The 14,750-nt window shown below is 38.8% G+C and overlaps 1 protein-coding gene across 6 annotated transcripts in view; it reads right to left on the bottom strand.

Annotated features, from left to right (window-relative positions):
- Window positions 1-14,750, bottom strand: part of chp (leucine rich repeat containing G protein-coupled receptor chaoptin) — a 70,958-nt gene that overhangs the window by 20,644 nt on the left and 35,564 nt on the right. For all 6 annotated transcript variants that reach the window (XM_089728395.1, XM_089728400.1, XM_089728398.1 and 3 more), the window contains 3 exons: window positions 6,677-6,766; window positions 4,074-4,278; window positions 1,882-2,052 (listed from right to left, as the gene is read on the bottom strand). In XM_089728395.1, the coding sequence (XP_089584521.1) occupies window positions 1,882-2,052; window positions 4,074-4,278; window positions 6,677-6,766 (466 nt within the window). The remainder of the gene's footprint in view (window positions 1-1,881; window positions 2,053-4,073; window positions 4,279-6,676; window positions 6,767-14,750) is intronic.

The raw sequence follows: 14,750 nt of genomic DNA, 5'->3' as shown, positions 1-14,750 counted from the left end.
TTTATTGTTGCCCCTGTGCCCTACCATTGAAACGCTCGATAAACTCGTATCGAATGAGGCGATTATGTCTTGTTCCAAACCGTGGAAAGGATATCATCATCGTTGGTGATGAAACGACCATCATCTTCATCAAGTAAAGCCAGATATTTATGTTATAATAAAATAGGGCGAAACAGATGTGTCCCGCACCGATGGCTAGCACGAACCTCACTGTTTCAGTGGTAAGACAACTGGTTTTCTTTTCAATCAAGACTTCAATTCATCGTTAGGCCTTGAATGTTAGGATCTAGGCAAACAAATATCCAATATCTAAGTTCTTCTTTTTCGTGGCATATTTCATTGCTGAAGGTCGTGTCCTTGAAAGGTCTTCGTTGCTTTTTGTACCATCATATTCCATTTCGTTCGGTTTTTCTACTACTAGATTCTAACTTAGACATGGTATTAGACCAAGATAGTCCTGTCCTGGTGAAACTGGAAAGGCCTCCGGGCCACCAGTAATCTTTCAATCAAAAAAAAAACCAAGATAGTAGTAAGTAAGTAAGGTGAATTTGATTTTGTGAAGTAAAAAAGGTGATACGATATTACAAGATTTTACAATGGAAACATAAAATGGGTTTAGTTTAATATTATTATATAATTTTGCCTGGTGGTAGAACGTCTTGTGAGTCCGCACGTGTAGGTACCACCACCCTGCCTAGTTCTGCCGTGAAGCAGTAATGAGTTTCGGTCTGAAAGACCAACCAAAATAAAATAAAAATCAAATTGCCTCGAAATGGTTAACCATAACCATTCCAAACATTAAATTGGCTAACTTTGGATTTGTAGACATTGTTTCTTGAAACGGCTTTCAATTAACTTAGAAGTGCCAGTGTCAGAACTTAGTTCTAATCTAAATTTGATAAAGGGTGAATATATACCTATATTTTCTAGAATGAATACGTTTTGTGTGATATTATCTCCAATGATTCCTAAAAAAGAAAACGTGATAACAGCTTACAGAAATGAGCATGAACTATTTCATATAATAAAAAGTTTTTATTTTTATTTGACAGTCATGCCCATAACAAGATTTAAAAGGTCTTAATTGCTTGTGAACGATTATTTAATTCCTTAAACGATGAGCTCATGCTCCCCTACTGCTGAGTAGTTACCTGAGTCTAAAGACGTCCACGCCATTATTACCACCTACCATCTCGAGATTTGAGTTTTAAGTCCCAGTTCTATAGCACAACCGTTGCCCCTTTAAATTGGAACACACTACTGCTTCACGGCGGACATAAAAGGGGTGGTGGTACCTACCCGTGCGGACTCACAAGAGGTCCCACCGTCAGTAAACCACGAACAAAGAAATAGATACACAGAAAATTATTTGTTTATTATCTATTAGTGTATTCTAATTACACACTTTCTATTTGTATACTTTTCTTCAATATACAAATAAATTGAATTCTACTGTTTCATAAAATCTATTGATTTATAGCGGACTAAAATATCGTTTTTTATTTATTTATTGCTTAGATGAGTGGACGAGCTCACAGCCCACCTGGTGTTAAGTGGTTACTGGAGCCCATAGACATCTACAACGTAAATGCGCCACCCACCTTGAGATATAAGTTCTAAGGTCTCAATTATAGTTACAACGGCTGCCCCACCCTTCAAACCGAAACGCATTACTGCTTCACGGCAGAAATAGGCGGGGCGGTGGTACCTACCCGTGCGGACTCACAAGAGGTCCTACCACCAGTAGCTTGAAGCTACCATAATTAATTAAAAGTTACGACCGACTACCGTTACCTGTGGTATGAAATTTTATCAATTCAGATACAATGCCCTCACTATTTACTTATAGCTGACGATTTACGATAGAATCTCCATGATTACCTGATAGGTCCAACAACCGTAACTTCTGCAGATATCTTAACGCTCTGCTCGGTACTGCAATCAGTTTGTCTTCACGTAACTCGAGCTCCCACAGTGTATTGTCTAAGCCGTAAAAGGCCTCTTCGTGTATACTTTCCAAAGGGTTTTTGTTTATCGCTAATCTGTAGAGTCCTGAAATATATATACATATTTTAATTAGGTAAAACTTAAGAACCATAGCCATGAAAGTTCTTTATAGGGGCCTAATATTTTTACGCATATGTATCGATTAGCCAAACGGTTATTAATCGAATACAATAAATTAAATTGTCCTTTTTCGTCGTTCTCTTTCATCGTTTAGGATCGCGATCACACGTATGGAAATATTTGCATGAATATGGGTTCGTTGCGAGGTGGACCGCTTGTGGATGCTGCCTCCAACTGTTCTTTTTACAGTGGCGCACCATCTTGCTGGTACCTTTTGGTGGACTTTGGCTCGTTTCTCGTCCATTTGGCCAAAAATGACAAGATTGTCCAGACCATGCCTTGAAGACCGCATGGTATGTCTGAAAAAGCTGAGCGTTCGATCTTGGCAAGTGGTGAAGAACCGCCTAGTGATATGTAGTTCGTGGAAAATGCATGGATTCATTGGTCGTCATGGCAGTCAGACATTAACTATATGAGGCCAAAGTTTCAACCGAAAACCGATTTTCCACTACAGTTTTTATTTTATTTTATTATTATTGCTTAGATAGGTGGACAAGCTCACAACCCACCTGGTGTTAAGTGGTTACTTGAGCCTATAGACATCTACGACGTAAAATGCGCCATCCACCTTGAGTTATAAGTTCTAAGGTCTCAATTATAGTTATAGCAGCTGCCCCACTCTTCAAACCGAAACGTATTACTGCTTCACGGCAGAAATAGGTTGGGTGGTGGTACCTACCCGCGCGGCCTCACAAAAGGTCCTAACACCAGTAATTACGCAAATTATAATTTTGCGGGTTCGATTTTTATTACACGATGTTGTTCCTTCACCATGGAAGTCAATCGTGAGTATTTGTTGAGTTCATATTTCATTAGGAACATTTGTACCTACCCGCCTGGGATTCGAACACCGATGCATCGCTCAACACGAATGCACCGGACGTCTTATCCTTTTGGCCACGACGACTTTTAATGTAATCAAATAGCTTTATCGGAAACCCTTTATTGATTCATAATTAAACCTTTTCGTTTGCCGACACTATGCCCTGCGAGCCTGACTGAGTCTAGGCGTACCTGTTGCTTAATTGTTTCCGGTTAGCTCGGATGACCTGCTAAACGACTGACAAAGGTGTCGTTCTGTCGATTCCGAATAAAGGCTTCGAAGAAACGAACACTATTTGCTTTTTAATACGCTTTTATTAGCTTCAGACGTATGTATGTATGTTTGTAACGGAATCTTTGAACATGATTTTGACCCCCTGCAAAACGTCGGATTAACCCGAAAATTGTTTTGCTTGCTTTGCTTTTCAGGATATTATCAAAATAGCCCTTCTACTCATATCTGTTCATAAAATATTTATAACTACTTATACCGTGCACCCCACGCTTTTTTTAAAATAAAATCATATTCTTTTAGTAGGATTTTCTATAAAAGCGTATTTTGTTAGTTATTTTAAACTTTTTTTTTATTTCATCTTATTAACAACTCGTCGATATATAAATAAAGTTTATTTTTCAAGGAATTTAGAAATGAGCTAACTAGATTTATTTACTTTTTAATAGATTTGACTAATAATACAAATAGATCGCTCGTACGATCGTTTGAGGTTATGATTTTTTATTGGCAGTTGTAGTAATAGCTAACATATAAAAAAATGTTATTTATATTATGTTTTGGAATAACAACAGGTAGTCACAAAGTAGACAGTAGATGTCTATAGGTCTCAATTTTTTTTATTGTTTAGATGGGTGGACAAGAAGCCCACCTGGTGTTAAATGGTTACTGGAGCCCTTCGACATCTACAACGTAAATGCGCCACCCACCTTGAGATATAAGTTCTAAGGTCTCAGTATAGTTACAACGGCTGCCCCACCCTTCAACGCATTACTGCTTCACGGCAGAAATAGGCAGGGTGGTGGTACCTACCCGTGCGAACTCACAAGAGGTCCTACCACCATCACATTCTTACTAATAGAAACTAAAACGAAATATACAGAGATCATACCTGTAGTTTGAAAGAACTGTGGCTCTAGATCCCGGATCTTGTTTCCAGTTAGCTGCAGCATGAACACCTTGGAGTTGTTGATGGTACTGGGGACCCTCAGAAGGGGCACGTGATTGCAGGTCACGATGCCGAGATCTGCAGCTGGTTTTGAACAAGTGCAGAGCGCTTGGAACAAGCATGGCGGATGTCCCGTGTCCACATGAAGCTGTGAGAGGAAATACACTCTTTAATTAGGATTTAAATACAGCCAGAGTTCCATAAATAAGTCGTCGTGGCCTAAAGTATAATCAGCCCACTGAGTTTCTCGCCGGATCTTCTAAGTGGGTCGCGTTTCCGATCCGGTGGTAAATTCTGCGAAGCGCTGCCTTTGCTAGGGTCAGTGTTACCAACACTCCGGTTTGAGCCCCGTGAGCTCACCTACACACGTTAGGGCGTAGCTGAAATAGCCTCTCAAGGCAATCAGCATAGGTAGGAAAAAAAAAGTATAAGACGTCTGGTGCATTCGTATCTTGCGTCGCAACGGTGTTCGAATCCCGCAGGCCTAGGCGGGTACCAATTTTTCTAATGAAATACGTACTTAACAAATGTTTACGATTGACTTCCACGGTGAAGGAATAATATCTTAGAATTGATATCTCACGGTGGGTAGCGCATTTACATTGTAGATGTCTATAGGCTCCGGTAACCACTTAACACCAGGTGGGCTGTGAGCTCGTCCAACCATCTACGCAATAAAAAAATTAATACTTTAAAAATATATTCTTAATTGATCCTGTGATTGACGAGTTCGACTGGCAACTTGCTTTGAAGTATTTAGGTAATTGAAAAAAAAAGAGCTTGCTAAATATAGATTTCCTTATGATAATAACATATTATATGGTTGCAAACAAACAAACATTTAAAATTTTAAGACGGTTTATCGAGGTTGGAGGACACTGAAACAATATACTTTTGTCATAAATAAAATACATACAGCGTTCTTATTCTTCATAATACAATGCACTAGTGAAAACTAATCATTTTGGTTCCTACAAATAAAAAGAAGCTAAATAATTTAAGGGAACGAACCCAGGAATAATTTTTTCCCGTTTGCGCGAAGCTGGGATAGCCCTTTAGGCTACCAGCGAATATGTAGGGGGAGAAAATCTGGCACCAAGTTTGACATAATTACTATGTAGACCTCGGACGAGTGTTGCTGTATCTTTTGCACAGACAAAATAGGTGATGGATTTAGATCAGTGGTTCCCAAACTCATTTTGTCTACTGGGCAGTAGACAAACTTTGAAAATAAATCCTTTTTTAGCGCCCCCATTTTTTCACCTACTTAAAAACCGCTATAGCGAGAGCTTAATCGGTGTCTGAAAGTCCTCCTGGATGAAATTAAAAATCGCCTCTCAAGCCTTTACACAACGCCTCCATTTTTTTCTGGACCTCTTACCGCCCCCCATTAGGCCTGCAGCGCCCACAAGGGGGCGTTATCGCCCACTTTGGGAAAAGCTGCTTTAGATTATCCACTGAATCTCGTATATGGTTTAACAAAAATCAATACATTGGAAAAGTATCCTTGAAATCGCCACCCAAAAACGGACAGGAAAGAGGTCCAGTTGTCATCCAACCCACAGTCTTCAGTATCGAAATATGGAGCCCTCATTAAAACAACAACAAAAAAACAATTTCAAAACCCGTTAAATAAAAGTGCTGAAAATCATCTAAATACTATAATTCGTTAAGGTGTACGCGAAAGTTTAATGAAGTCCCTAATTATATGTACATATTAATGTTTAAATTACGATGAAATTCTTCGAGCGTATAAATGTAACCAAGCATATTCAGATGCAAACAGTCGAAAAGTGGGTCGCCTATGAATTGAGTCTTCAAAATCACACTGAGCGTACAACCTACGTTTTGCCTCTGATCTGATTATGGACGCGAACGCGTATGCTAATGGGGTCTGCAGTCCATACAATATTACGGGCAGCACACTGTTTTCAAAATCCATTAACTTTGATTATAAGCAAAATAAATAATCGTTTAAAAATACTAAAAAAAATACGTTTTTATAGAAAATCCCAATAAAAAATAGAAAATAAATCTTAATAAATTTGAATTAAAAATGGTGTAAGAAAAAAATATTTTATTGTAAAAAAAAGGGATTTTCTATAAAAGCGTATTTTTTAGTTATTTAAACTATTATTTATTTTTCATTTTTTAGTTGAATATCATTTTTTTTCTTTAAACCTTTTTTTTAATATTAAATTGTCATCGGTCCTTAATAAGTATACCAAATTTCCAGTTAATCCGACGTTTTGTAGAGATCAAAATCATGTTCAAAGATTCCGTTACATACTAACATACATACGTCTGAAGTTAATAAAAGCGTATTAAAAAACCACGACTTGGTTTTCTTTTTCTAAGATTTATTTGCCCGCTAGTCATAGTTATAAGAGCATCGGATGTATCTTACCAATTAGGCCGGAGACGTTCAGTATCGAATTACCGAACTGCTCAATCTGAGAGTACTTAACAAGTTAATGAATGTATCGATTAAATATTTCGTTCAACTGTCAACGGTAAATGATAAAATCGTTTAAATTCAAACTAACCTCTATAGCTCGGGACAACGACGCCCATATCATCAGCAGTAAGGTCACAGCCACCAGGGTGTAACCAAACTTCACCACCGCCATCAAACTCTGTAACAAAACACAACACAAGCTTAAAAAAAAATAAAAGAATTTGTCTATACCACATTAAGAACTAAAATACAGAAAATTTCACTGCCGGTATGCACAGTGTTTAATGACTAAGATTTGAACACCGGTGTGCTTAGTGCGAGTTTTTTTACGTTCTCGAAAGCGTCAAAGTTCGCTCGAATTTGTATGCAGTTGGAACAGCGCCCCTAGCGGTAAACGTAGGCGAACTTTTTTCTTATTGCCTAGATGGGAGGACGAGCTCTCAGCCCACCTGGTGTAAAGTGGTTACTGGAGCCCATAGACCACCTTGAAATAAATCTTCTAAGGTCTCAAGTATAGTTACAACGGCTTCCCTACTCTTCAAACCGAAACGCATTACTGCTTCACGACAGAAATAGGCAGGGTGGTGGTACCCACCCGCGCGGACTCACAAGAGGTCCTACCACCAGAAAATCAACTCAACTCTATACCATTTTTAGTTAATTTTTACTCTATCGAAAACGTTAAAAATCTCGCACTAAGCACACTGTACAGTTGTCGTATGAAGTGATGATATTAATCTAGCTTTCAAAGCTTGCAAAGAATTGTCATTTTATATTCACAAAGGACTTCCACAATGAAGGAGTGATAGATGTAATACAAAGTCACAAAATAGGTATATAAATTTTCGTAATTACGGATTGTAGGGCGTATCGTAGACCAGTTCTGGTAAGAGATCTGATAAATAACTACTTATACAAATTCTACTAAATTACAACAACAAAAAAAACTATTTTATCGTCGATTGTCGTCCAATTTATGATAAGAGATTAATTTTGATTCTTACAAAGGCATTAGAAAATCTCTGTGGCATATCCAAGCTCAAACATTACGACGATATTGGCAAACGAACTCATTTTTATGATCCCTTTTAGAATTATTTGATCGGATTAATTTACGTTTGACTACGTATGAATAAAATGTGATACTTTTATCTTTTAAAAATCAAAATCGTCTAATGAAAAACGGATAAAGTGAACAGAAACTCAGAAAGAAGTAGCAACAGACGTCCCTAATGACGACACCACATAGTGTAAGTTAAGGGCAAGAACAAGAAATCTAATCATACGTTTTATTATGCAAGAAGGTTTTGTCAACTTTCAATATGAATTATATCTTAAACTGGACATAGTAGAAGACATATTATATCATAAAGAGACCTCTTAGTTTATCATTGTTGAATTAAAATTTCCTTGAAATTACTCTTATTCTTTTTCAACTATCATTTTAGTCATTACGGCATATCTGATGTCTTTTCAAGTGAACAGTCATGTTTGAGTATCAAAATAGTTGTAAGTCGCCTTGCTATTAAATGGTCCATGGAATCCATATGCATATTAGAATTTGAATGTCGATATCTACCTCGTAACGTCTTATCGAAATATCTACTTTATTCGTTGTGCAGAAAGGTGTGTAATCTCATGGTGTTAGTAATTAGAGTAGCCGGAACATGATTGCCTCCACTCACCCTGAGAGATGCAGTCGAAATAGCAACTATATTAAAATAATGCTGTACCTTTGAATCTACAATCATGATTTACCTATCGATGCGGATTTTTTAAAAAGCGCTTTACCACTAATAAAAAAATCCTGAAATGCAAACTGAAGTCAGATATTTGAAGTCGTCGTGGCCTAAAGGATAAGATGTCCGGTGCATTCGTATCGAGCGATGCACCGGTGTTCGAATCTCGCTGGCGGGTACCAATTTTTCTAATGAAATACGTACTCAACAAATGTTCACGATTGACTTCCACGGTGAAGGAATAACATCGTGCAATAAAAATAAAAAAACCCGCAAAATTATAATTTGCGTAATTACTGGTGGTAGGACCTCTTGTGAGTCCGCACGGGTAGGTACCAACGCCCCTCCTATTTCTGCCGTGAAGCAGTAATGCGTTTCGGTTTGAAGGGTGGGGCAGCCGTTGTGACTATACTGAGATCTTAGAACTATATCTCAAGGTGTGTGGCGCATTTACGTTGTAGATGTCTCTGGGCTCCAGTAAACACTTAACACCAGGTGGGCTGTGAGCTCGTCCACACATCTAAGCAATAAAAAAAAAAAAACACACCACCTGCAAACAGTATATTGCTTCTTCTAAACGTGGAATTGGATTATCATCCATCAGGAGAATAGTGTTGGGATGTTGAGAAAATTTCCGTTTTCAGCCTCCGTGGAATACATGTAGAATTCGTAACTACATACGTACTACATATTTAATAAGCTTCAGTGCTCCAATAAAATATTCCACTAGTACCACGACAAATCATGCGATGCTCAGAGGTAAATACTGCGAATGTTATGTAATATCCTAAGCGAATCACTATTTACTTTAGTTCTTTCACCAGATAAATCTATCACTAATTTATTATTTTTCATTGGATTTGAGATTGACGATAGGAATTTTACTGCAATATATTTGCTTTGTTTAATTTGGTTAAATTTTATCAATAATGATTCTTATGCTATTTGTTTTCTTGCGTACTCAAAGCTTTGTGGAAACGACAATTATTTTGATAACGCCAACCATCCTCTGAGGTCGATTCTGTGTCCATAGAAAGAACTAAGAATTTAAGTTAGTAAAAATAACACATGTAATTTAATACAATAACGTTGGGCTAGCGCTAGGTTGACTTAGTCGAACATACACATGTGATGAATAATACATTACGTGACTGAATGTCACGCTAGGACAAATACCGATTGACCCAAAATCGACTACCATTGTTGGTCGGAGAGTGTTTCTCTGTGTACGTATAAGCACACACTTATTATTAGAGGTATTAGATGATTTTTACTGGTAAATTATTAATAACTAGCGGCTCGCGGTTTTTTTCACAAAAATTTCAACGATATTTGACGTTGTCTTATTTTTTTAAATAAAAGAATACTTATTGTGGCATAATTATAAAAATTAGACATATACTGCCGCAACACTTTTTGTAAATAATAATGTGTTCTACAAAGTAGTAGTACATTATTTTATTTTATCATCAATAGTTTTCGCTGGGCACGCGATGTAAAGAATATTTTAGGTAATTTTTTTACACCTTGGGTTATGTTACTGGAGTTTTAGTAAAGATCCCTAGTTTCGGAGTCTATTCAATACAATAAACAAACAAATCTTTCCTCTTTATTTATATTCTATATTAGGCCGTGTGGTGTCGAAAAATAATATCACATAGGCCACGACGTCTTTGAAACTATTGATAGCTATGAAATGCAATTACGTAAGATATTTCGGAACTGGCCGAAATGTAAATATGTAACAAAATACTTCAAATCGCACGACATGTCATAAATGCAATGGCAAATGGAAGTGGATGATTTTCCCGAGAGCTTCTTAACGAAGAAATTGTTGGAATAAATATCGGTAAAACTTCTATTTTCGGTTTTTAAAAATAGAATGGTAGTTATCATTATGGTCTTTTCACTTTCGCGCTTTTTCGCGTGGATACCGACAGTCAGGATAGCGATCATAATGTCATCTAAAAATGATTACGTTTCTATGAGGGTTCCTATTTGTTTGACTTCTACCTTCGCGTATTTGATTTGTAATTTATTATTGTATTATCAATGTATATTCGAGAAAACGGGTTGTTTGTGATACCATATCGGAATGCAGACCGCACGTTATTGGATTTTATGTAACAGCCGTGTCATTCGTCTGGTTGATATATTATACGAGTTCAATTGTGGGTAGGCTACGATATTTTTATTAATGCTATTTAGGACTTTTTGGCAGGAACGCGAGGAGTGAAGTTGTGTGATTTGTTTTATTTTGTCTATTTAGTGTTTCTTCAGGTTTAAATGTGTAATAACGGTGGTTTATTAACGGTTTAATATCTGTGAAAGTGCACAAATGTGGAAAAATGAAACAAAGCCACTGGACGTAACTTCTCGGGATCCTCCAAAAAGTCAACTGAAAAAATCTTAGTAAATGACCACCATTTTACTAAGATTATATTTCATTCCATATCATCTCATTTCATTTAATTTCATCCCAGTTGATTAACGTCTCAAATTAATCATCTTCATTTCATTTCACTCCATATTATCATTTTTCATAAAAATAAGAATACAAATTAAAATAAGACATGACTTAAAGGTCTTAGTTACTAGGTCATAATCACTTAAAAAAAAACAAATGTTATTTGGTCTGGACGTAGTTTTTCATGAAATATTTCGGTTTCTATTAAGCATGCGACCAGGTGCGATCAATGGCCCTATACGGGGCGCCCGTGTGGGGCCAGTCCCTGGCCGTGGGGGTAGCGAAGCTGCTGCAACGGCCGCAACGCACCATCGCGGTCAGGGTCATCCGTGGTTATCGCACCATCTCCTTTGAGGCGGCGTGTGTACTGGCTGGGACGCCGCCTTGGGTCCTGGAGGCGGAGGCGCTCGCTGCTGACTATCAGTGGCGGGCTGACCTTCGTGTACGGGGCGTGGCGCGTCCCAGCCCCAGTGTGGTCAGAGCGCGGAGGGCCCAATCTCGGCGGTCCGTACTGGAGTCATGGTCTAGACGGCTGGCCGATCCTTCGGCTGGTCGTAGGACCGTCGAGGCGATTCGCCCGGTTCTTGTGAACTGGGTGAATCGTGACAGAGGACGCCTCACTTTCCGGCTCACGCAGGTGCTCACTGGGCATGGTTGCTTCGGTGAGTTCCTGCACCGGATCGGAGCCGAGCCGACGGCAGAGTGCCACCATTGTGGTTGCGACTTGGACACGGTGGAGCACACGCTCGTCGCCTGCCCCGCATGGGAGGGGTGGCGCCGTGTCCTCGTCGCAAAAATAGGAAACGACTTGTCGTTGCCGAGTGTTGTGGCATCGATGCTCGGTGACGACGAGTTGTGGAAGGCGATGCTCGACTTCTGCGAGTGCACCATCTCGCAGAAGGAGGCGGCGGGGCGCGTGAGAGACGCACAGGCCCGCCGCCGTCGAGCGGGGGCCAGGGAGGCGGATATCGCCCAAGCCCTGGCCCTCTAAGTGTTTCGGGTCCCCTCACATGTCGGCCTGGGGACCGGCGAAGGGGGCCTAAGAAGACGACGTGCAAGCTGCTCTGCACGCGTTTTATGCATGAGCATCCGGGTGATGGAAGGCCGGCTATCCTCGACCCACGCTGGTTCTGACCCAGCGGGGTATTCCGTAGGATAGACCATTCTAACCGGCGCCATCTAGGCGGGCTTCGGATAGCCTGCCGACCGAGAGGGCTGGTGGTCGTGGCGCCGACGACCGCCAGTCCGGCGTCCCGAGGGGGAGGGTGATGGGAGAGATGTGCTCCGCACTAAACGCTTCACTTTCCCCCCTTTGCCTTTTCATGAGTTTTGTCTCATGCGAGGTTTGGACGTTGGTTGTTGAGAGACAGGAGGTTTTAGTCGGTTCGACTCCGACATGCCCCGCCCTCCATCCCCAGTGAAGGGCGGAAGTCCGGCGATTTCCTCCTGACAAAAAAAAAAAAAAAAAAAAAAAAAAAAAAAAAAAAAAAAAAAAAAAAAAAAGCATGCGACCAACGATAGTGGGACTACCTTGACCATTGAATGTGAGTGATTTAAATTAGTGACATTTATTCACTGCGCGTTTCGGTCGATTATGCATTGTTACGAATTTAAGAATACCTACATATTTGGTTTTTTGGTCAGTTGTTACATGCTTGTTAGTTAATGCGACGAGTCGCAAAGGTAATCTGGCTTTTATAGGTTTGTTAACAATTCATTTTAATATTTAAAAGTGATCGTCAATTTTAAGCTGGTTTCTCGTTTGAACTCAACTATAGATAGCGCTTCATGCTATCTGCGTAGACTTCGAGTCAACCACTGACAAGGTGCCATGTCCCACTCTGGGTTACTGGACCCAAAGTAAATGGGAAAGTGCGTAATAATATTAATAAGTGGTAGAAATTCGTACAACATTCGAACAACCACTGATACCTTAATATTATATTAATTCTATTTTTCTCTTGCTTTTTATTCAACATTTTTTTATTTAGATGGGAATAAAGTTGTCTATATTGAAAACATTAAAACTCGTCAGAGCTACGTGAATTAAAAAGCCATAGCTCATCGCTTAAAACTCGTCACAGCCACATTTTAATCGATCAAAATATGATTTTTAACAATCAGTGAGAAAACGCCATACGTTTTCGCTATCAATACCTTTGTCCCGCAAATTTCAAGTGACGTGGGTCGACCTACAAACTGACTGCTAAAGGTCCTATAATATAATATTTAAGACATTCTATCATCTAAACTGAGAAAACCTTTTTTTATATATATAATCCGAAATAGGGATTGTTTTTCAATATTGTCGTCGGAGACGGGATGTATTGTCTAAGGTGTCGTCTGAAATAAGTTTTACACTTGTTCACCGGCCTCTTGACTTAGAATTGAAAATTACACTTTATTGTGAACTTACAGAGATCCTAATTGATAGAGAACTATTTTAAATATTAGAACTTATTTTTCACTACAGCGATCATTGTTAGCAACATGCGCGACCCCGGGTTTCTTTAGCTACTATCCTATCACAAATCGATGTTAGTTGACTGATGAATCGATCCTGAATTGTTTATCCAAGACCTATCGTCCCGAATTGACGTCATATAATTGGCCCGCGTGAAATTGTAAACAAAAACTTATTAGCTTTATGGTTTATTTACAATTCAATAACGACTGTGAGGTTTGGCTACGATTTCCGGTCAAAGCTGACCCCTGCGATGCATACTTGGTATTTTGTGAAAGGTCTTATTCTTGTATGGTTTTCAACGCTGGAGAAAATATTATATTTTGTTACTGTATGTTGTTGAACGTGGAGCATTTTTCAGCCATTTAAATCAACTTCAATGGATACAAAATGTTGTGTTACATGTTTTATATTGATGAATGCCGACGGTTAATTATATTATAATCGGTGACAAAGACGAACATTATTTGATACATGTCTAGAAGCTCACGTATGAACCGAAATACGCCAAAAAGAGGCACCTCTCACTCTTACTGTCAATTAAGACGACATTCACTCACCTCGTACAATAAAAAGATAAATCTCTACGACTTTCCCCAAAAAAGTCCGTTTATTTTAAAGGAAAAATTAGGTTACCAATGTCACACATGACTATGACACGTATATAACTATTCATACCTTCACCTAATATTCACGACTTTATTCCTTCATTTAATATTATTAGTCCAATCATTATAAGGGGTTGACCTCGGAAAATTAACATACCCAGTATATTACAGCGTAAAAACTTGTATTTGACTTGACTTGATTCGATTTTTGGATAAAATTAAATTTAGTAGATACACCTTAAATTGAACAGAGCAATAAAGAGTTTTCTATCTATATACACTACACTTAGGAAATTTTAACTAAGAACAGTTTTGACAGTACCTAAGAGTTAGACTAATAATTCCAATACTCCAACATCGCAATGAATTTGATCGGAACGCCAAGATAAAATATATCTATAAGAAGGAAAACATCAACTATAAATATGATTTCCTATCTTACTGGATGTTTTAGCACAAAATACCTTCTGCAGCTTATAATACTTCAGCGTTACGTTTTATTGTCTAAGCCTTTTCTGAAAAAGGAACGATCTATCCAGAGGTAATTATAAATTATGTCGGTGATTCTCCTATAACACAGCAGATACATTTTTTTTTATTGCTTAGATGGATGGACGAGCTCACAGCCCACCTGATGGTAAGTGGTTACCGTCGCCCATGGACTTCAGCAATGCCAGGAGCAGAGCCAAGCCGCTGTCTTTATTGCTTAAGTGGATGGACGAGCTCACAGCCCACCTGGTGTTAAGTGGTTACTGGAGCCCATAGACATTTACAACGTAAATGCGCCACCCACTTTGAGATATAAGTTCTAAAGTCTCAGTATAGTTACAGTATACCTACACGTGCGGACTCACAAGAGGTCCTACCACCAGTTATAAGAGGGT

Source organism: Bombyx mandarina, chromosome 06 (genome assembly GCF_030267445.1).
Source record: "Bombyx mandarina strain Sakado chromosome 06, ASM3026744v2".
In the NCBI taxonomy this organism is placed as follows: domain Eukaryota; kingdom Metazoa; phylum Arthropoda; class Insecta; order Lepidoptera; family Bombycidae; genus Bombyx; species Bombyx mandarina.
The sequence above is the reverse complement of the archived record's forward strand: the minus strand, read 5'-3'. Positions and strand labels throughout refer to the sequence as shown.